The sequence below is a fragment of the Tamandua tetradactyla genome, chromosome 6 (assembly GCF_023851605.1).
Source record: "Tamandua tetradactyla isolate mTamTet1 chromosome 6, mTamTet1.pri, whole genome shotgun sequence".
Classification (NCBI taxonomy): domain Eukaryota; kingdom Metazoa; phylum Chordata; class Mammalia; order Pilosa; family Myrmecophagidae; genus Tamandua; species Tamandua tetradactyla.
The window spans coordinates 120,759,328-120,783,572 of NC_135332.1; the positions used below are offsets into that span (position 1 = coordinate 120,759,328).

General features: G+C 38.6%; 1 protein-coding gene across 6 annotated transcripts in view; it reads left to right on the forward strand.

The window, feature by feature from the left end:
• The window catches only part of ZFHX4 (zinc finger homeobox 4), a 185,055-nt gene that overhangs the window by 155,879 nt on the left and 4,931 nt on the right, over positions 1–24,245 (forward strand). For all 6 annotated transcript variants that reach the window (XM_077167037.1, XM_077167042.1, XM_077167041.1 and 3 more), the window contains 4 exons: positions 4,915–5,048; positions 5,258–5,458; positions 5,984–6,101; positions 6,634–12,021. In XM_077167037.1, coding sequence (XP_077023152.1) covers positions 4,915–5,048; positions 5,258–5,458; positions 5,984–6,101; positions 6,634–12,021 — 5,841 coding nt within the window. The remainder of the gene's footprint in view (positions 1–4,914; positions 5,049–5,257; positions 5,459–5,983; positions 6,102–6,633; positions 12,022–24,245) is intronic.

Genomic DNA, 24,245 nt, shown 5'->3' on the forward strand with positions numbered 1-24,245 from the left:
TGTTGAGCTTATAGTAATATAGAAAGATGTAATAGCTGCAGATTAAAGCTGGCTCCTGATGTTATTGCCAAGAAACATGAACAACCTCGAGATCAGTTAATGTCAAGGGTGGTGCGTTCTAAACCTTATTTGAAAAAGATTAGAAATAGCAGTGTGGTCAGTCTATTCACTTTTTAGGATCCAGGTGAGTTGCTTGACTATTTCAGAGGGGTCAGAATTCTGCTTGCTTTCAGTGGTGTCTTTCGCACATAGTGCCAAGAGTCCATGCCTCCCAGTCTACAGGGGAATGCATAAAGCACACTTAGTCTTCTTTCGTGTTGGAACATACCCCAGATGCAGAGGCTCTGTCTCTGCTAGCGCCATGTGCTCCATCACTCCCTAATGGCCAGATGAGTTATTGCCCTTCCTTGGGCGCCTAACTACCATCCAGACACAGACCATTGTAGAATGCTGGTTGCTTAAAACAAACTATTGTTGCCATAGAAATGCCTCCCCAGATATATCTGTAGGGATGAAAGTGGGTTTTAAGCAAGGACCAACTAAGAGTATTAGTGATATATGAATATTTAGCCTTAAAACCTCCAGGCTTTTAAACAAATTCTTGTTATCGACAATTAACATGAACTTTCAACAAAGTTTCTGCTTTCAAAATTGAACCTAATTAGATAAAAAAGTTATTACATGGATTTTTTTTTCCTAGCAAGTATTTCTAATGATCAAATAAACCTCTTAGGTAGAAACTGTTTTTTTTTTTCTTTATGTCATCTATAAATATGTCAAAGGAATACTAGCAATACTTAGAAAATTAATCACTATCCTAATAAGTTATATGGGATAAGAGCGTGGCCCCGCTTTAACACAGAATAGTTTAGACAGGAAGGAATTAACACATGTTTGGAAGACAATGTTTGTGTAAGCTGTTGTGCTGTGTTGCTGACATTAATCTCCAAGACTAGAGCTTTCAAAATGCGACTTGGCAATACGCAAGTTATATTTGTTGAATATTCATTCATAATAGAACAGCTTCCTAATGCCTCATTTATATTGTCATTTAAATCTAGTGCCACTTTAGATTAATTATAATCCAAATTATAGCTCTGTGCAATACAAGAATTAATATAGAGTTTATCCAGATTAATACATTTGCATTGAAAATGTAATATGTGTCTGCCATGGCTAAGGGGACCACTTTTTAATAAGGGAGTAAACATGAGGAAAGATGGAAATTAACCTTCATTATTGCAATTAAAATTATCCTTTCATTCTACTCTCATTAGAAAGAATACTGTACCATTAATTATAATTTTAAAGTTACTCAGAGTTGAATAACATCTTCTGTAATATCCAAGTTTCATATTATTTAAAATTTATCAAATACATTGGTTCATAAATAATAACTCAGTGTTTTGTTTTATTGTTTTTTCAAGATTTGCATTGAGTACGTGTATGTTATTGGATTTTCCTCAGTTATGTGTATAAACCATTTTACAACCTTCTCTATCTTAGGGACTGAGCATTATTAAGTAGGCGGTATCTGAGTTGAAATGAGTTATGTCAGTTTTATATTGGCAATCTCATGCAAGTTAAATAATCCCATAACTGACAGATAATCATTGGCTCATCTGTTTGACAATGCTTAACTGTAATTAAGCTTCATTTTTTAGTTTAAATGCATTAAAATGGCATTGTTCTTTGAAAATATCATGGTATCCTTAAGAATGCAAAATGAATTATGATCCCATTTCAAAATTTTGTCTAGAACAGCAAACAGGATTTATCTCAAATAAAGTCACAGACATAAACTATGAGTAATCACAAAACTTAATCAAAATCTACCTAAAATTAATTAACCTTTATTTTAAACATAAGCCATTTATAGGACAAGATAATTCAGAAAAAGACCCTGGAGTTGATTTTCTGTAATTTGCCAGGGATGCATGATGCCTGAGATAGCACCCCTTTGAGTAGAACAGGCATGAATGCATGAAACGTAGCCTTCTTCATCTTTGCAGATAATCCTGATGACCTACCCTACACTCCAGCATCTGTTTTTCTCATATGTTATTACATCTTAGCATTCTCTGCTTCTGTTTATTATCAGGAGCATGCATTTCTGGGATGCCTAAGCTACAGTTGGGGGTCTAGCCTTTATTGATAACATCTTTTAAATTAAAAATAAAATGGTATTTAGGAAACGCCTTTCTTACATTAAAATCATGGTTGACCAACTTATTTTAGCCAAAAAAATATTGAAGTTGTCATATATATTGGTTGGAATACTATAGCCAGTAGTTATCGCAGTGGTCAGATGGGATGCCCTGAAACGTAGCCCTTACTTTCCTGATGCAGTATGGTACTTCACTAAATTCAAAGCCAATTATGTTTTTGGTGAACATTAAGAAGCATAAAAATAAGAACAACAAATTCTTAATATACATGCTATTAATCACAGACCAGTGTATAAGCTAGATAAAATGTTTCAGACCAGTAAGAGATTTTTTCTAAAATCCTTTATAGTACCAATATTATAGCCAAATACATGTTGTGTATGCTTATGGAAATAAGGCCCTATCTATACATTTAATAGATTAGAAGTTCCTGGAAGGTTTATTCTATCTCTGATGCTCCATAGGGCCTGCAAGCAACAAGAGTCATGGAAATTCTCTTTTAACTCATGTGTGACAGTCTTTGATAGCATAGGGAATTGGATCCACTTATTATTTGGTCATGATCAATTCTACTGTGTATACAAGAGAATGATATGGGAATATGACATATTCATATTCATATTCTTAAGGGAACATATTCTTACTCTTTAATGGGGAACTTTTAAAGAAAAATCTCTGAATGTCAGGAGAAGTCAACTGATAGACATTTGCTGATTTACATAATCACTTTAACAAGCTTTACTTTTTTTTTTTTTGCAAGTACTATGCATCATATTGCTTTTGTAAGTGTTTTTAAGGCTTTTTAAGCAGTAGTTCAAATTATATTCTGTTTTAAGAAGAAAAGCATTTCTGTTGATGCCAGAAAAAATTATGGGATAAACATTCCTGTTTTTAACAAATCTCTGGATAGCAAATATTTGAATATTGTCTAATCAATATAATGAAGCTTTTCAGTCTATCTCAAGTTTAAGTTAATTTAAATGCAAACATGATAAATTATTTTTCAAATATCTAGAAAGAATTTAAATTTCTCCAAGGCAAATGCATATATATATGACAGAGAGGGAGATGGAGGGAGAGAGAGAGAGAAAACATGTGTGTATATATATATATATATATATAGGACAAATGTACCAGTTCAAATAAAATCTAATGTCTATAAACCTAGAAATCAATATCCATAGAAATTATTGAAAATTTAACATTAATTCTGTTTCTACCATCAACCCTAAAGAAATAAAATTATTGTGATTGTCATTTAAATTCTGATTAATTTTTGTCTCCTTAGAATCACTCAATTTGAAATTTTCTTTTGATTTTGAAATTCCTGAAATTATTTATACAGTATAAAATATGCATCTCTATCTAGAATAGAAGGTATCTTTTCTCTTCTTTGTTTCCACAACATCCTTGACCTAATTTCTAAATTAAAACTGGGTTATTTTGCACTAAGGTACAATTTATTCCTTTGTATAAACCATATTTGGATTGGAAAAAAATCAAGATAAATCTTCATGCACAGCAAAAAATCAGATTACTCCTGGACTATATATTTATGCGGGGTCTGATAGCAATCAATGGTTTAGCTTCATTGCATTTCAAGATGTATTTGCACCCAGTTGTCCAGTGATAGTGTCCTCACCCTGGAAATAATTTAGTTGCAAATTGACTGGAAGATGGTGAAAATTGAAAGTTAAAATTAGAAATACTCATAATAAACAGCAGAAAAAAGGTCAGATGATGCCGTGCTATGATGAGATTGGAATGGCTGGTAAATGAGGTTTTGTGTTTGTCGTGAGATGTATGTGACATGCCTACCCAATGTCGCTGTAATATCCAGCCTCGCAGAGGAGATTATCGGGCAAATTGATGCTGGAGAGAATTTTCTGTTCGATTGGGAAATTAGGCTCACACTCTTTTCTTTGATGTGTGTGAGGCTTCGACACATTACATACCTCATCTAGACAAAATTTTAAATCATCTTTAGAACCGAATATTCAGATTAACCTTATAAAACAATTGTTCTTCTGAGATTCGGACTATAGTATTGTGTCCAGCCAACTGCTGGACCATCTGAAGTAAAATCTCAAATAGCAGCAGGGGATATGTAATGTATGTTTAATTTTCAAATTCAACATTCATCACATGCAAATATATTGTCATTTCAGTTTCCAAGTTATAACTAGACAGTTCTTATCAGAATTTTGGAATCTTGGTCAACACCCAAGAATTTTGGAAAGGAAGGAGATAATTAAACATTAGTAAGCATAACTGTTTTCAAAGTCAGGATTTGCAAATGGGAAGTAGACTGGCTTTAATGTGGGAAAGGTATTCTGAGACACTGGTTAGTATGTGTTATTGATGAATCTTCCAAGGCCACCTAGGGTTATCCAAACAGAAGGCGAGAGTACATTTTAAAATGTATTTATCAAGTCCACTTCGTCAGTGGACAAAAAGAAGAGTGCTTTTTGCCTTTTGAGAAAAGCATTATTCAAATGTGATTTTCGGGTCATTTTTGAGATTCACTGGATTTAGAGTCATAACTATTTGCAAAACATAATTTTTCAGATTTTGACATTGGTGATTTTTTTTTTGGGGGGGGGGGGGACGCGGTGCTTGGTCCGGGAATCAAACCTGCGTCTCCCGCATGGAAGGCGAGCATTCTACCACTGAACTACCCGTGGTAGTTCACCCTGACATTGGTGATCTTTTAAAATTAAATCGTTCTATCCTTTTTTGGCATCAGGGATAATCACACCAGAGAAGGAGCTAAAAGCCAGTGTGGCAGTGGGGACCCAGCCACTCCTGCTGGCTAAAGAAGAGGATGTTACAACCAAAAGGCCAAAACCCACAGAGGACAATAAATTCTGTCATGAACAGGTAAATGTGCTTTTTCCCCTTTGCCACGTAAATATTTTCTTTCTTTCTTTTGTTGCTTCTGATAGTTTTAGGGCCCCAAATGATTCCATGCTATTGGAATGTATGTAGACATTGTAATTGGCAATGTAATGAACTCGTAGTATTACTTCTAGTACTTTGAAACCATCAGAATACATTAACAGTGGCCATGTTTATCCATTTTTTTCCAGTTCTATCAGTGTCCTTATTGTAACTACAATAGTAGGGACCAAAGTCGTATCCAGATGCATGTCCTTTCGCAGCACTCCGTGCAGCCAGTCATCTGCTGTCCCCTCTGCCAGGACGTTCTCAGCAACAAAATGCACCTCCAGCTTCATTTGACACATTTGCACAGTGTGTCTCCAGATTGCGTGGAGAAGCTGCTCATGACAGTAAGAATACCAAATGTTGATGCATGTTTACATAGCCTGTGCACAGGTATCAACCCCAAAACTTGTAATTATTGATTGTTAGCAATTTATTTTTCCTGAGCTATTTAAAGCTATTTTATTGACTGTTATAGACATTGCAGTCAAGGCCCATTTGTTGTCTCTTGCTTAGATAAAAAAATCAAATCTAACAAGGCACAGATTATTCAATACCATGTTTTTTGTGGTGTTTTATATCTCTACTGGTAATTGACTTGCATAGGCATCTTGAGCTCTTGATGCTCATTATAAAAAAATAGACTCCTACATAATCCAAAACCTTCAAACCATATTAAAAAAAGAAGAATGCAACATTGCAACAGCATTGATCTGAAATTTGAAGAGAAAGCATTGGCCTGTAAAGATCCACAGAATGTGTCTACTTTGTTTGGAAAAATGTAAGTGGGATATGCTCCTGCCAAATGGCAGCTATGATGGAGTGTGTGATTTCTCGGGTACGTTGAATGTGAACCCGTTTGGTTTTCAAAGGTGCCTGTCCCTGATGTGATGATGCCAAACAGTATGTTACTTCCAGCAGCTGCCTCTGAGAAATCAGAGCGGGATACACCTGCAGCCATCACAGCTGAGGGGTCTGGGAAATATTCAGGTAGGCCAGCCTCTGATTGTGATTTTCAGAAAATACACTCAGGCTTGCATTTGTGGCTATGCTCCAAAACTACTGCTAACAAAGATTAAAAAAAGAAAGCCCAGGAGGATAAAAGAAGCATAGCATTTGCAAGAGCCATATTTTCCAAGGCATGTTTAGTGTCTGGGCATTCATAACTGCCCTTGGGGGGACCTGAGTGTCAGACTGCAAAGAATATCCTGTGTGTTGTAATTCATGAACACTGAAGCCCTTCATATAGCACTGATTGCAATGTGTTGTAATAACCTTCTTCTTGTTTTCTTCCCTTTCCTGAAATTCTCTGAGGTGGGGGGGGGGGGGCGTATATCTCATTCACCTTTGGACCTTCAGGATCTAGTACAGTGCTTGTCACATGGTAGTTGTTCAATAAATATTTTTTCAAAGAATTGATTAAGCGGAAACTTTTATAGGCTCCTACTTGTAATATTTTATTGACATTTAAACAGTAGATTTTCTTTACCCAAGAGACCTCCTTATGCTTCCTTCTGCACAGGTGAAAGTCCAATGGATGATAAAAGTATGGCAGGTCTTGAGGATTCTAAGGCGAGCATGGAAATTAAGAGTGAGGAGCAGAAACCAACTAAAGAATCCACGGAAGTGTCTGAGTGGAATAAAAATAGCAGTAAGGATGTGAAAATCCCTGACCCCATGCAAGATCAACTAAGCGAACAGCAGAAAAGGCAACCACTCTCTGTTTCTGACCGCCATGTTTATAAGTATCGCTGTAACCATTGTAGCTTGGCTTTCAAGACTATGCAGAAGCTTCAGATACATTCCCAGTATCACGCGATTCGGGCCGCAACGATGTGTAATCTCTGCCAGCGGAGTTTCCGTACATTCCAGGCTTTAAAAAAACACTTGGAAGCAGGCCACCCCGAACTGAGTGAAACTGAACTTCAACAGCTGTATGCCTCCTTGCCCGTGAATGGTGAACTTTGGGCAGAGAGTGAATCTATGGCCCAGGATGACCACGTCCTAGAGCAGGAAATAGAAAGAGAGTACGAGGTGGACCATGAAGGCAAGGCAAGTCCTGTAGGAAGTGATAGCAGCTCTATTCCAGATGACATGGGCTCTGAACCAAAGCGGACCTTACCTTTTAGAAAAGGGCCAAATTTCACAATGGAAAAATTCCTTGATCCATCGCGCCCGTATAAATGTACAGTGTGTAAAGAGTCATTCACCCAAAAGAACATTCTCTTGGTCCATTATAATTCAGTTTCTCATCTGCATAAGTTGAAAAAGGTTCTGCAAGAAGCTTCCAGTCCTGTTCCTCAAGAGACCAGCAGCAGCACAGATAACAAACCCTACAAGTGTAGCATCTGTAATGTTGCGTACAGCCAAAGCTCAACATTGGAAATCCACATGAGATCTGTGCTCCACCAGACAAAAGCAAGGGCGGCAAAGCTGGATCCAAGTGGCCATGTGGCCGGCGGGCACAGCCTGGCAGCAAATGTTAATAGTCCTGGCCAAGGGATGTTAGATTCCATGAGTTTAGCAGGAGTGAACAGCAAAGATGCCCACTTAGATGCCAAAGAATTAAATAAGAAGCAAACTCCTGAACTGATCTCTGCTCAACCTACACATCACCCTCCGCAGTCACCAGCACAAATTCAGATGCAACTACAGCACGAGCTCCAACAGCAAGCTGCATTCTTTCAGCCTCAGTTTCTAAACCCAGCCTTTTTGCCCCATTTTCCTATGACTCCAGAAGCACTGCTGCAGTTTCAGCAGCCTCAGTTTCTCTTTCCATTCTACATACCTGGGACAGAGTTCAGCTTGGGGCCGGATTTGGGCTTGCCAGGCTCTACCACATTTGGTCTTCCTGGCATGACAGGGATGGCCGGATCCCTGCTGGAAGACTTGAAGCAGCAGATTCAAACCCAACATCATGTTGGCCAAACTCAACTCCAGATACTACAGCAACAAGCACAACAATACCAAGCCACACAGCCCCCACTGCCATCTCAAAAGCAGCAGCAGCAGCAGCAGCAGCAGCAGCAGCAAACAAGCAAGTTATTGAAACAAGAACAAACTAACATAGGAGGTGGAGATTGCCAAATCATGAAGGACGTGTCATCTTATAAGGAGGCAGAAGAGACTGTCGAGAAGCAAGACAAACCAAAGCAAGAATTTATAAGTGAAGGTGAAGCTCTCAAGGAAGGCAAAGAGGTGAAGAAGCAAAAGTCCTTGGAACCATCCATCCCACCACCCCGAATCGCTTCGGGGGCCAGAGGAAATGCAGCCAAAGCTTTGTTGGAAAACTTTGGTTTTGAACTGGTCATCCAGTATAATGAAAACAGGCAGAAGGTACAGAAGAAGGGCAAAAGTGGTGAAGGCGAAAACACGGACAAACTGGAATGCGGCACATGCAGTAAATTGTTTTCCAATGTTCTTATTTTAAAGAGTCACCAAGAACACGTGCATGGGCAATTTTTTCCTTATGGAGCACTAGAAAAATTTGCTCGCCAATATAGGGAGGCCTATGACAAGCTTTATCCGATCTCTCCATCTTCACCAGAAACTCCACCTCCGCCACCACCTCCTCCTCCCCTGCCTCCAGCTCCCCCACAACCTTCTTCCATTGGACCTGTGAAAATCCCAAACACGGTTTCTACTCCTCTGCAAGCTCCACCCCCTACTCCTCCCCCACCACCTCCGCCACCTCCTCCTCCACCTCCTCCTCCCCCACCTCCACCCTCTGCTCCGCCGCAGGTCCAGCTGCCTGTTTCTCTTGACCTTCCACTCTTTCCTCCCATTATGATGCAACCCGTGCAACACCCTGCACTTCCTCCTCAGCTTGCCCTGCAGCTGCCACAGATGGACACCCTCTCTGCAGACCTCACTCAACTTTGTCAACAGCAGCTCGGATTAGATCCCAACTTCTTAAGACATTCTCAGTTCAAACGCCCAAGGACAAGAATTACAGATGATCAACTCAAAATCCTGAGGGCTTATTTTGACATCAATAATTCTCCAAGTGAAGAACAGATCCAAGAAATGGCCGAGAAATCTGGCCTCTCTCAAAAAGTTATCAAACACTGGTTTCGAAATACGCTTTTTAAAGAACGGCAGAGAAACAAAGATTCACCGTACAACTTCAGTAATCCTCCTATAACAGTTTTGGAAGATATCAGAATTGACCCGCAGCCTGCCTCTCTAGAACATTACAAATCAGACGCATCATTCAGTAAAAGGTCTTCTAGAACGAGGTTCACCGACTACCAGCTTAGGGTCCTCCAAGACTTTTTTGACACAAATGCTTACCCAAAAGATGATGAAATAGAACAACTGTCCACTGTTCTCAACCTACCTACTCGGGTTATTGTAGTCTGGTTCCAGAATGCTCGTCAGAAAGCACGAAAGAGTTATGAGAACCAGGCAGAAACTAAAGATAATGAGAAAAGAGAACTCACTAATGAACGGTATATTCGAACAAGCAACATGCAGTACCAATGTAAAAAATGCAATGTTGTTTTCCCCAGGATCTTTGACTTGATCACGCATCAGAAAAAGCAGTGTTATAAGGATGAAGATGATGATGCCCAAGACGAAAGCCAGACCGAAGACTCCATGGATGCCACTGATCAAGTGATGTACAAACATTGCACAGTCGCTGGCCAAACAGATTCGGCCAAAAATGCTGCTCTAACTGCAGCAAGCTCTGGCTCTGGGACTAGTACCCCCCTGATTCCATCACCCAAACCAGAACCTGAGAAGACTTCTCCAAAACCTGAATATCCCGCAGAAAAGCCAAAGCAGAGTGACTCCTCTCCCCCTTCTCAAGGCACCAAGCAGGCCTTGCCACTACCATCAACTTCCTCAGACCCACCACAGGTCTCCCCAGCTCAACCACCTCCACCAAAACAGCCCCAACTTATTGGAAGACCTCCCTCAGCCTCTCAGACCCCGGTCCCGTCCAGTCCACTGCAGATGTCCATGACTTCTCTCCAGAACAGTCTACCTCCACAGCTACTACAGTACCAATGTGACCAGTGTACAGTTGCCTTCCCAACTCTGGAACTCTGGCAGGAGCACCAGCACATGCACTTCCTCGCTGCTCAAAACCAATTTCTTCATTCTCCGTTCTTGGAAAGGCCCATGGATATGCCCTACATGATATTTGACCCCAACAATCCACTGATGACGGGACAGCTGCTGAGTGGTTCTATCACTCAACTGCCCCCACAGAACACTTCCTCCCACACTACAGCCCCTGCCACGGTGGCTGCTTCCCTGAAAAGGAAACTGGATGATAAAGAAGATAACAATTGCAGTGAGAAGGAGGGAGGGAACAGCGGTGAAGACCAGCATCGCGATAAACGCTTGAGAACCACCATCACCCCTGAACAACTGGAAATACTCTATGAGAAATACCTGTTGGATTCCAATCCTACCAGGAAGATGCTCGATCATATCGCCCGTGAAGTAGGGCTGAAAAAGAGGGTTGTGCAAGTCTGGTTCCAGAATACTCGAGCCCGAGAAAGGAAAGGCCAGTTCCGTGCAGTGGGTCCAGCCCAGTCTCATAAGCGGTGTCCATTTTGCCGAGCCCTTTTTAAGGCAAAGTCAGCTCTGGAAAGCCACATTCGTTCCCGGCACTGGAATGAGGGAAAGCAAGCAGGTTACAGCTTGCCACCCAGCCCTTTAATTGCAACAGAAGATGGAGGAGAAAGCCCACAGAAATATATTTATTTCGATTATCCGTCTTTGCCATTAACTAAAATCGATCTATCCAGCGAGAATGAATTGGCTTCTACAGTATCCACGCCTGTTAGTAAAACAGCAGAGCTGTCGCCGAAGAATCTTTTAAGCCCTTCTTCTTTCAAAGCAGAGTGTTCTGAGGATGTAGAGAATTTAAATGCCCCTCCTGCCGAGGCTGGGTATGATCAAAATAAAGCGGATTTTGATGAGACTTCGTCAATTAATACAGCCATCAGCGACGCCACCACTGGGGATGAAGGCAACACTGAAATGGAAAGCACCATGGGAAGTTCAGGCGATGTGAAACCTGTCTTATCTCCGAAAGACCCCAAGACACTCGATGCTCTGCCAAAAACAGCAACCACACCTACCGCAGAGGTCTGTGATGAAAAATTTCTCTTTTCTCTCACGAGTCCGTCAATACATTTCAACGATAAAGACGGTGACCACGACCAAAGCTTTTATATCACCGATGACCCCGATGACAATGCTGACCGCAGCGAGACATCAAGCATTGCCGACCCGAGTTCGCCAAATCCGTTTGGATCCAGCAATCCTTTTAAATCCAAGAGCCATGATCGGCCGGGCCACAAGCGCTTCAGGACCCAAATGAGCAATCTTCAACTGAAGGTCCTTAAGGCTTGCTTTAGTGACTACCGAACTCCAACCATGCAAGAGTGCGAAATGCTGGGGAATGAGATCGGCCTGCCCAAACGCGTGGTCCAAGTGTGGTTTCAAAATGCAAGGGCAAAAGAGAAGAAATTTAAGATTAACATAGGGAAGCCTTTCATGATCAATCAAAGTGGAACGGAAGGCACCAAGCCCGAGTGTACTCTCTGTGGGGTGAAGTACTCTGCCCGCCTGTCCATCCGAGATCATATTTTCTCCAAACAGCACATTTCAAAAGTGAGGGAGACCGTGGGAAGTCAGCTTGATCGGGAGAAAGATTACTTAGCTCCCACCACCGTTCGACAACTGATGGCACAGCAAGAACTTGATCGTATAAAGAAAGCTTCAGACGTGCTGGGCTTAGCCGTCCAGCAGCCGGGCATGATGGACAGCCCTTCCCTCCACGGCATCAGTCTGCCGGCAGCCTACCCGGGACTACCCGGCCTTCCGCCGGTCCTCCTCCCTGGAATGAACGGGCCCTCCTCCTTGCCCGGATTTCCACAAAATTCAAACAGTAAGTCATTTTTAAGGCAAGTCGATCTAATTTAAATAGTGATATGATGTAGCAATCACATGTCATCGGGAAGAACAGGGTACCTTTGTAATTTCTTCAGATTTCAGTAAGGAAAAGCGTTAAATGACTTCAAATATGTATTTTGTTGGCTATAACAAATAACCAGGAGGTACTATGCAGAATAATAAAGATTAGAGCATAGTGGAGTCCCAAAAACATGTTAATTATTTTTATCTTTACATCTCTATTCTTAGAAATATTTTTTTTCTACCAACTAATTTCAATAATGATTTCAAAGGACGTTCTGGCACAAACCTGCAGCATAGTATTTGGTGTGCATTAAATGTTATGTCCACTGGTATCTTAATTTATGTTTTTTCCAAAAGGCAGTTTTTTTCCCCCCCTCTTCCCCATAAGGGCCTGGGCGTCCAAAAGTTAAGGGCCCTCTAGCCGCAGGAATTCATCCACATAGCACTTAGCAGGTAATAAAGCTGCTGTGTAAGTTTTAACTACTAAAAATATGACTTCTGCAATAATTCCTAATTCAGCTTTGCTATAAGATTTTTATTTTTTCTGTTATCCTATGTGAGTTTGTTATTTAAATAAATTCACAACCTTAGAAATATATTAATGTTACACTCTACCTCTCCACTCCCACCTCCTCACCCAAAAGTCAGAATATGTGACAGGTGATGGGTGGTTCAGTAGCAGAATGCCCGCCTTTCATGCAGGAGACCGGGTTTGATTCTTAGACCATGCACCCCCACCCCCACCCCCAAAAAAGAGGGTATATAAATAAGGCATAACAAAGCTGTAAAGCTGTTTGAGAAAACCTAGATGCTTTAATTCAATTCTGTGTTCATCAAAGTACATGTAATTTGTGCAATTTAGATTTGGTGAATATACATCCAACCATATTAGATTGAAAAAAAATTGGGTGTGCAATCCTGTAGCTAAACATATAACAAAAGTTATGTCATCCAAAACAGAAAAACATGGTTTTCTTATAATTTATTTTTTAAAGTAAGTTTTATTTTCCAAATTAGCAATGATCTTCTCTTCTTTTTAGAAGGAAAAGTTGACATTCTACAGAATGAATTAATTATGTATATCTAGAAAGTTCCCAAAATATATAAAGTTTTTTACATTTTCACAAATTGGACTGCTATATAAATTTTGAACTTTTCAATTCAGTCCTTTCTTTATGTAAAACAAAATCACCACTGTGACTTAGATAGATATTCCTATTTTAACAATTAGCTTGGGAGACTTGAAAGTAACAATATCAAATGGCCTCTAGGCCACTGCTTGCTCCTGTGGTGCTGTCTTGAATGACTTGCTGGCTTTCAGAAGAAGCAGAAAGAAGGGTCTCTGCATATAGGGAATGTAATTAAGAGAATGTCTGCAGTGCCCTCCCTTTAACTAGCTCACCAACTCCCCTCCCCCTAAAAAGTACGTTGGGGTTGATTATCTGAATATTCTTGGGATTTTTAATATTATTAGAGCTATATTATGTTTTGGTTGGTTTGTTTTAATTAAGCCAAATATAAGTGTTTTGAGAATAAAGCAATGGCTCAATTTTTTGCTTATGGCATTAGTCTTGTTACTTTATTTCTCACTTTATAGTTCACTGTGATTATTAATTGACATATAGACAAAATATCTTAGGTGGAAAACTATCATCAATTATGTAAAATAGAGGGTTTTGGATCCTTCACCTGATTTTTGTCCTCAGAAGCTGAGTTCCTTTTCGTTGGGCATAAAGAACCATGTGTAAGAACCATTGAAGTGTCTGTGCTTTAATATATGAGTCTGCTTTGATTGATGATGACCGTGTTGTCACCACCCTACTTGATGGTCAGAACATCTTGTTTTTCTCTTTGTGGGGTCAGGAGTCCTTTCCTTAGACAATGGACCCTTTGGCCATCTGCCCTTCTGGTTTGTCACACTAATACTGGTTCCCAGAGGGCCTATATATGAGAAAAAGCAAGAAGGGAGGAGAGAGAAAATGTTTATGAAAATCTAACCTTTTTCCCCATTCTATTCATCATACATATAATTTTTATCCTCTGCCTGAAATATGGGTCCTGTTGATAACCCTCAGAGTTACTGGGATAAAGCTGGAGGCAGCTGACCTCAGTTAGAAAGTACCTTTACATGCACCGACTCCTGAGAAGCTCAGAGCTATTGTATCTGTTGCCTCATTAAACTGTGATGGAAGTATACCTGAGACTGCTGTAAATATAAAAAGTCTGTGAACCTTGCTACCTACTGGAATTCGTCATTCCCCTTGAATACATCCTTTGTTTCAGGTAGATATTAAATATCAGCACAGCAGAGTGCCGTAAAGTTTTCTCACATTTTCACAAATGTCAGCACAGTAGGTCTGAGAACCAGAGTTTCCATACTTGCAGTTCGCATATTTTTTAGGTTAATTTACCTGTTGTGAGTAATGCTGATTATAACCAGCTCATGCAGTTGAAGCTGTGCGTCTCCATCTTTCTATCATCATCTTCCTACTGTATTATTTCTTATCAGACAAAGATCTAACTTTGCTTTATGGGAGAGATAGACATACTGGCTAGATGCAATCAAAGGAGAAAATTACTTCATAAGAAAAAGATCTCTATTTCTCACAAGCCCTGGTCTCCTGCTACAATTTATTATTTATAAACTTTGAAAATATGATAGCTTCATCTTCAACCCACTTAATGTGATTTAGTTATGATAAAGGCCTTCTTTTAAAGATGACATCTCCCACCCCCATTTGTTTCAAGTTTTGATCCTAGGAAATAGCTAGAAAGGGGCTCCAGTGTCAGGAGATGTGCCATAAAGAACTGAGTCTGGTTCTAGCAGCTGTATCCCAAAGCAAGCTTAAATGCTCCCTACATGTTCAGTTTAAAATTATCAACATATAGATTTCTTAATTTTAATATCCATTATATTCTTTCTTTGGGTGGAACTGCTCTTTTGGCTGGATACCAACTTTAATTCTTACAAAACTCCCTTACTTACTTCCAAGAAATCTTCAAATTATTTAGCTCTTCGAGGTTGCTAAGAAAGTTTTTGCAAAGATATTACATATCCTGTGTTCCTGCTTTAAGTCTCACTACTTACTATTACACATGGTTTCATAAAGCAATCTATTTTTAGTGTTTAAAAGTTTCCACATTTCAATCTTTTTCTATCATGGTTGTGTGCCAAAAGGGAGAGTGGCTATAGACAGTCAGATTCCTGGGTATGTGAAAAAAATTAGAAAACTTTATGTTTACATTGTATCCTTTATGGTACTACTTCCTTTGGCATTTTGCTCAAGGTATATAGAAAAATTACTTGATTTTTCTATTTTAATTTATTTACTATATCATTTTAAGCAGTGACTGATTTTTGTATATCCAATTAGTATGTATTTGGAAATACTGCCTAACTCAGTTTCCTTGAGTGGGACTTTAGAACATGCCTCTTTCATTTTTCTCATACTTCAATGTAATAACCTTAGGGACAAATCTAGATGAGTAAGTTATTAATAATTTTAACATAATTGTCTTTGGCCCTATGCATGTAATTGTTTTTATTTTCACCTTGAAAAATAAGCTTTCCCTCTGGGAGATCTGGGTTAAAGAAATTTGGGGAAAGAAACTACATATAAGTGCATTGTAAGGAAGGCATTTTCATCTAAAAGCATTACTTTTGGGAACAGGCAACTGTTTCAGGGAAAACAAAGCAAAACAAAATGATGGTAATAGGAGATTATTGACAGAAATATGTTTTTTTTCTCCAAGTGAAATTTTTAAGAATTAAAGTAAGAGTTGGGAAACAGGAAAGCATTGTAATTCGAAAACAGACATGATATTTTGGCATGTATTTAGTTAGGGGTACCACTACTTCATCTGCATCGTGATTAAAGTTTGCTTTTTCTCTTCTATTTCTGCTTTCTGGTACATAAGTGGCTTACTGAACTTTTTTTCTTTTTTCTCTCTTCGATTTTTTAATTTATTGTTTTATTGGAGAAGTTGAAGATTTACAAAATATGTATATACCCCACTCCACACACTCACACATGCACAGTTTCCCCTATTGTAAACACTTTGTATTTTTGTGGTAACTTTGTTACATTGTTGAAACAATATTATCATTATACTGTTAACTTTAGTCCATAGTTTAGAGTTTACTATATTCATTGTATAGCCCAGTGCTATTTTTTTTTTTTTTAATGTTTAGTCTGGTAACATATATACAACCTAAAATTTCCACTTTAAAGCATGTTCAAACTTGTAATTCAGAGGTAGCAATTACATTTGCAATATTTTGCTACTATCACCACTATCCATTACCAAAATTTCCCATCACCCCAAACAGAAACTCTGTATCAATTAAACATTAACTCCCCATTTGCTACCCCACCCTAGTCCCTGGTAACCTGCATTCTAGTTTCTGATTCTCTGACTTTGCTTATTTTAATTATTTTACGTAAGTGAGATCATACATTTGTCCTTTTCTGGCTAGCATATTTCATATAACGTGATGTCTTCAAGATTCGTCCATGTTCTCACATGTATCAGGACTTCATTCCTTTTGATGGTTGAATAATATCTATTATATGTATATATCACATTTTGTTTATCCATTCATTGGTTGGTGGGCACTTGGTTTGTTTCTGTCTTTTGGCTAATTGTGAACACGGCTGCTATGAGCATTCACGTGTGAATATCTCTTTGAGTCTGTTTTCAATTCTGTAGGGTATATATGTAGAAGTGAGAGTATTGGGTCATACGGTAATCTTATACTTAACTTTCTGAGAAACTACCAAACTGTTTTTCACAGTGGCAGCACCATTTTACATTCCTACAATGAATGATGGTCCTGTTTCTCCACATCATCTCTCAACACCTGCAATTTTCCATTTATTTTATTTCATTTATTTATTTTTGTGCATGGGCAGGCACCAGGAATCGAACCTGAGTCTCCATCATGGCACTGGGCCACTGTCACACCGCCCTCCATTTATTTTTTTTTATTTTTTTTTTTTTATTTATTTTTTTTTTTTAAAGGAAAGACAGAGAGAAGGAAGGAAGGATAGAAGGAAGGAAGGAAGGAAGAAAGGGAAACATCTTTTAAACATTTTCTTGTTTTATTGTATTTTGTTTCTCCGTTTTTGTTACATGGGCTGGGGCCGGGAATCGAACCGAGGTCCTCCGGCATAGCAGGCAAGCACTTTGCCCGCTGAGCCACCGCGGCCCGCCCTCCATTTATTTTTAATCGTAGCTATTCTGGTGGTATGAAATGGTAATTCATTGTGGTTTTGATGGCATTTCCATATTGACTAATGATGTTGAGCCTCTTTTCATGTGCTTATTGATCATTTGTACATCTTTGAAGAAATGTCTTTGCAGGTATTTTGCCCATTTTATAATTGGGCTTGTCTTTTTGTTGAGTTGTAGGATTTCTTTATATATTCTGGGTATTGCACCCTTAACAGTATAGAATTTTCCAAATATTTTCTCTCATTATGTAGGTTGTGCATTTACCTGCATGATGAAGGTCTTTGCTGCACAAGCATTTCTAATTTTAGTGAAGTCCCATTTATCTGTTTTTTTTTCTTTTATTGTTTGTGCTTTGGTTGTAAAGTCTAAAAAAACCATTCCTGAATACAAGGTCCTGAAAGATGCTTCTCTATGTTTTCTTCCAAGAGTTTTATAGCTTTGGTTCTTATGTTTAGGTTTTTGATCCATTCTGAGTTAAGTTTTGCATATGGTGTAAGTAGGGGTCCTCTTCATTCTTTTGCATATGGATATCCAGTTTTCCCAGCATCATATTCAAAGGACTGTTCTTTCCCCACTGGACTTGGTGTCCTTGCCAAAAGTCAATTGGCTAAGGATATGATAGTTTATTTCTGAACTTTCAATTCAATTACTTTGGTCTATATACCTGGCCTTATGCCAGTTCCATGCTGTTTTGATTACTATAGTGTTTCAGCTTGCTAAAGCTACCAGAAATACAATATTCCAGAAATGGGTTGGCTTTTATAAAGGGGATTTTTAAAATTTTATTATTATTTTTTTATATAAAGGGGATTTTTTAAGTTACAAGTTTACAGTTCTAAGACTATAAAAATGCCCAGCTGTGGCATCCAGAGAAAGATAATTTGACTCTGAGGAAAAGGTTGATGGTGTCTGAAGCACCTGTCTGCTGGGAAAGGAATGTGGTTGGCACCTGCTAGCTTTCTCCCCTAGGTTCTCATTTCAAATGGCTTCCCCGGGGGTGTTTTCTTTCTGCATCTCCAAATGTCTCTGTTCTAACTCTCAAGCTTTTTCCAAAATGGTTTCCTCTTAAAGAACTCCAGTAATCAAATTAGACCCACCTTGAATGAGCAGAGATACACCTTCATGGGAACCACCTATTCAAAATATCCCAACCACAATTGGGTGGGTCACATCTCCATGGAAATAACCTAATCAAATGGTCCCACCCTAAACGATGGGTCTGTCTCCACAAGATTGGGTTGGGGAAAAGAATATGGCTTTTCTGGGATACATAATAGCCTCAAACCAGCACATGTAGCTTTCTAATAAGTTTTGAATTTGGAAAGTGTGGGTCCTTCAAATTTGTTCTTATCTTTTTTTCAAAATGGTTTAACCTATCCGGGGCCCCTTAACTTACCATGCAAATTTGATGATTGGCTTTTCCATTCCTGCAAAGAAGGCTGTTGGAATTTTTGTTAGGATCATATTGAATCTGTAAGGTTTTTGGGGGGTAGAACTGACATCTTAACAATACTTAGACTTCCAATCCATGCATGTAGAATGTTCTTCATCTATTTAGTTCTTCTTTGATTCCTTTTGGGAATATTTTGCAGTTTTGTACAGTTCCTTTGCCTCCCTAGTTAAATTTATTCCTAGGCATTCCTCCTCAGATTGTTCATTACTAGCATATAGAAATACTACTGATTTTTGCAGGTTGATCTTGTACACACCAATTTGCTGAATTTTTTTTTAGTTTTCTAGTAGCTTTGTTGTGATTTTTTTCAGGATTTTCTGTATATACGATCATGCCATCTGCAGATAGGGGATGTTTTATTTCTTTGTTTGCAATTTAGAATTTGTTCACTTTCAACCTACTTGTGTTGATGATTTCAATGTGTGTTTCTTGTATTCAGAATATAGTTAGGTGTTGCTTTTTTATCTTTTGCCAACCTCTGCCTTTTGCATGAAGAGTTTAATTCATTTACATTTAAAGTAACTACTGAAAATGCATGACTTTCTTCTGCCATTTTGATACTTGGTCTTTGTAAGTCTTATACCTTTTTATCCCTTGGTTCTTCCATTAATGCCTACTTTTGTATGTATTTGATTTTTTTTTAGTGTACCATTTTAGTCCCTTCTTGTTTATCTCTCTATATATTTTCCAGATATTTTCCTTGTGGTTACCATGAGGCCTAAATTTAACATCCTAAATCTATAAGAATCATGTTTGTTAACTTCAATAGCATGCACACTGTTCTATACCCTTCTGTCTCCAGCTTTTTTTTGTACTTGTTACATATTATATTTTTATATATTGTATGCCCAAACCATAGATTTAGCTTTACTTTTATACATTTGCATTTTAGAACCTTTGTTAGAAGTCTTTATTTCTTTGTGCTGCTTCATTCCACCAACTAGTGTCCTTTCCTTTCAGTTTGAAGAACTCCCTTTAATATTGTTTGTAGGGCAGGTCTAATAATGATGAACTCCCTGAGCTTTTGTTTATTTGGAAAAATCTTAATCTTCCCCTCATTTTTGAAATACAGTCCCGCCAGATATAAAATTGTTTGCTGGTGCTTTAGTTAGTAAGCTGCCAGAATGTGATATACCAGAAACAGTACAGTTTTTACAAAGGGGAAACTTTAAGTTGCAAGTTTACTTTTAAAAAGGGGGATTTATTAAGTTGCAAGTTTACAATTCTAAAGCCATGAAAATGTTCAAATTAAGGCACCAACAAGAGGTTGTTCTTTCACTCAAGAAAGTTCGATGAAGTTCAGGGTTTCTCTTTCAGCTGGAAGGGCACATGGCAATGTCTGCTAGCTTTGTCTCCCAGCTTCTTGTTTCATGAAGCTCCCCTGGGAGCATTCTCCTTCTTCATCTCCAAAGGTCTCTGCATGTGCTTTGTTGGTCCTGGTGGCTCTATCAGTCTGGTGGTAGCTTTTTCCAAAATGTTTCCCCCTTAAAGGGCTCCAACAAGCAACCCTACCCTGAATGGATGGGGACACATCTCCATGGAAACCATCCAATCAAAAGTTACCACCTATAATCAGGTGCATCGTATCTCCATGGAAACAATAAAAAAGATCCCACCCAGCAATATTTAATGAGGATCAAAGGATGTGGCTTTCCTGGGGTACTCAACAGATTCAAACTGGCACAGCTGGTCATTGCTTTCATTAACACTTTAAATATTTTGTCACACTGTCTTCTTGTCTCCTTGGTTCCTGATGAGAAATCAACACTTAATCTTATGGGGCTCCCTTGAACCTAGCATATTACAGCTTTGAAAACTTTCTCCTTGTCACTGACATTCAACAGTTTGACTACCATGTGTTCAGGTTTATCCTGATTGGGATTTGCTGGGCTTCTTGAATGTGTATATTCATATTTTTCATTAAATTTGGAAAATTTCCACATTTCTTTGACTATTCCACTGTCCTTTTCTCTCTCTCTTCTCCTTCTGGCACTTCTATATTGCATATACTGGTATGCTTGGTGGTATCTCACCAGTTTATTCACAACCTGAATCATTTCTATTATCTTATCTTCAAGTTCACCAATTCTTTCTTTTGTCTCCAATCTGCTTTCAATGCCTTCTATGGAATTTTAATTTTTGGTTGTTGTGGTCTTCAACTCCAGCATTTCTGTATGGTTCCTTTTTAAAATTTCTGCCTTATTAATTAATTAACTTCTCATATTGATTACATGGTTTTCTTGATTTCCTTTATTTCTTTCTATGTGTTTTCTCTCCTTGAGCATATTGAAGATCATTTAAAAAAAAAAAAGATTTGTCCAGCATGTCCAAAATCTCATATGGTATGTTGATGGTTTCTGAAATTATACCTTGTTATTTTGGATGGGCCACCATTTCCTGTTTCTCTGTCTTATAATCTGCCCATTTAATATAATCTGCTTGTTGTATGCTGCCCATTTAATATTTTAATGTGATAACTTTGAGATTTAGCCCCTGTGCTGTCTGTTTCTTCAGTTTGTATCCAGAAAGTGATATGCCTGAGTGCCAGGAGCTAGCACAAGCAAGGAAACCAATGCAAAAAACACCTTTTGCAGTCTTTGCAAATGGCTCTGCTTTGGGTGGTACTCTCCTTGGAGTTAAGTCCTCCTGTCAAGAAGATAAGCCTGAGGCAAAAGTGAAGCACGGGGTCCTCACTCTTTTTTCTGAGCCTGTGTCTTGCTCTGCACTTGTGTTTGCCTGTGGCCTTAGGTGTTCATCTGTATACTGGACTTTGAATGCCACCCTCCCCCAACTCTCTATGAAATAGAATATCTCCCAACCCAAGTGTGCTATTGTTTAACTTAAAGCTAGCAGTACCTTCCCCAGGCTTCATTGACTTAATTGTTCCTTAGTTTACACTGCTTTAGCTGTCTGTAAGCTGCTCCTGCTTGCAGGACAATTCTGGAAATCTGAGCTAGAGAACATTTTCCTGGTTCAGTTTTTTAGCTGCTGACTGGTAAATTGACACAGACATGTTGGCAACCAAATATGTACATAGGGATTACTCCACTATCTCCAAATAGGACCAGGGACCAACAATGGGAGGGCAGGGTATCTCCACACCATGCAGGAAAGGGACGGGAGAGGGAGAGATACCTCCAAGGGCACCAAGAATGTCTCTTACCTTTTTAAAAGCTGTTTTCTTGATTTGGCACTCACCCAGTCACAGAAAGCTTAGAAGTATTTTCCAGAGTTTTGAGGAAGATGACTCTGGAAGTTTTTTCTAGATGGTCAAGAATTTGGGGGCAATAGCACCCTAGTGTACCTTATGCTGCCTTCTTGGTCAACCAAACACTAGGCTTTTGAACTTTTCACTGCAATTCTTTTTACAGGATTATGTCTTTGCTAGGAAGCCCAGTGAACATGGTTTATTATTCTCAACCTGAATCTCTTTTCCTAAAAAACGTTACTTTCCAGCTTACTTCTCTAGAGGTTGACTTCCAAAAATCTCTGATAGCCTTTGGCTGTGTCAGTTAGAATTTCATTGGCAACCTTCTAAAAACTTCCATTACTTCATTATATAACCTCTAGTAAGGAACATGTAGACCCCGTCCTGCAGAAAAGTCTGAGTAAACAACTATTGGTCCATCTCACTTTTTAACAACCACTGCTACTTTTCCATGTCTCTTAGTTCCTTAAAAATGCTCTACCCTTAAGTTAGTCAGAGATATAGGTGAGCCAACAGTTTCCTCTGATTTTAGGTAGAGAAAAGGACTAAGTGGAAGGAGGTCCAGTTATTTCATATAAAGTTGTTTTGTTGTACGAAATTTAGACCTAAGGTTGGCTTTGTGAGTAGGCAAAAGAAGTTGATTTTCATTTTAACATTGTGAGAAAGTCTCTTCTGCTCTGGTAATGCCTCCTCTACCTAGGTTAACACATGCCTGAAATGTTATAATTAGATATCAATTCCTTAACTTTACACATTATCCTCTTTAAATGGAAAATAGCATAAAATTTCATAAAATCAGAACCTCATAGTAGGCAAAAATGTTCTAGTTTAATATATAGTGAGCCTTTTCAATAATAGTCGATGCATTTCTTTGGCTCTTTCTGATAAATAAAACTTTATAGGAAGGCACATAGAAAGGAGAGGAAGATACCTGACATAGTATTGTAGGAATATAGGCAAGGGAGTTGAGAATGTGAATTATCAAAAGCAAACCATTTACTTCAAGGTTATTGCCTAGGGCTAGGTCTAAGTCCAATGAATTGAAAAGGTCTCTCATAATAAATTGGATTTTGGATCAGGGAGTTTACTCAATCATTCCTTCCATACCCTTGCAAAGATTAAGTCATTTAATTTTAATTTATTTCAAATGTATCAGACATGCTGATGTGAGTAAACTGTAATTACTTTCTATCAGTTGCTTCTAGAAATATAATGCTATTTTCAAGGATTTTTCTTTTTCTAACGTTTGCATTGAACCTTTGCATTATTGGACATTTGAAATTGATTCAATTAAGCAGGAAAATAAATTTGAACAACTATTCCCCCATTTATCATGGAGTCATATATTTCTCTCGGTTAAGTCACCTAACATCATCTGTAAGACTCAATTTTCTTATTTAAAAATTGGTATTTTAGCATCTGCCCCTCCTTACCCTTGAGAACATTGGGAGACTGTTTTCTAACATGATAGAAACTCCATAGAGACTATCACGAATTCAGCCACAGAGATTATTCCAAAGCAGGTCAGAGAAGAATTGGGTGTGGTAAGGTTAAGAAGAAGAGTAGCCAGTAATTAGCTAGGGCAATTGAGAGTAATATGATAATGATAAGGGTCAAAAAGAGAGAGATGTCGAGGACTGCAGAGAGTCTTGAATGCCAAGGCTATGCAAAGCTTTCTCAGCTGGGTAAAGACCAATTAAGAAGCCAAAGTCTTTTCAAGCTGAAGAGATGGAAGCATGGGGCCTCTGTGCCACCTGTTTCTCACTTTTTATCCTTCAAATTTACATTTAGCATAGAAGTAAGACTGTGACCAACGCTAAAAGATCTTTCTATTAAACCTTATGTTCATGCCCCCTAAGCCACTCACTGATAATTTGAGTTAAGTCTTAATTTAAGGCGGGTTAAGTCTTCCATCAGCCTTGCAGCCCTTGCGGCGATCCCTTGGTAGTGAGTGTCCTTGTTCAAGAACCAACCTCCCTCAGGCGCCTCTGGGTTCCCACTCTGCTCTTTTTTTGCTACCAATTTTATCTGCCCCTAGAACCGTCTTGAGGAAAAGCACAGGCTATTACAATTCCCCTATCTATCGTAAGCTGTCCTGTAGTTTCCCAGCCAACAAAACAGTTCATAAAAATTGCTTTGTAATAGGTTATTAACAGCCGCTACATGCTATTTGGTACTTGAGACTCAGCAAAGATTTCTTCTAATTGTCATAGGCATCATCCTTTACCTGACGTGAGTCAGCCTTTTGAGCACTTAGTTTCTCTTCTTTAATGGGGTGACTTTTTTTTTTTTTTTGCAT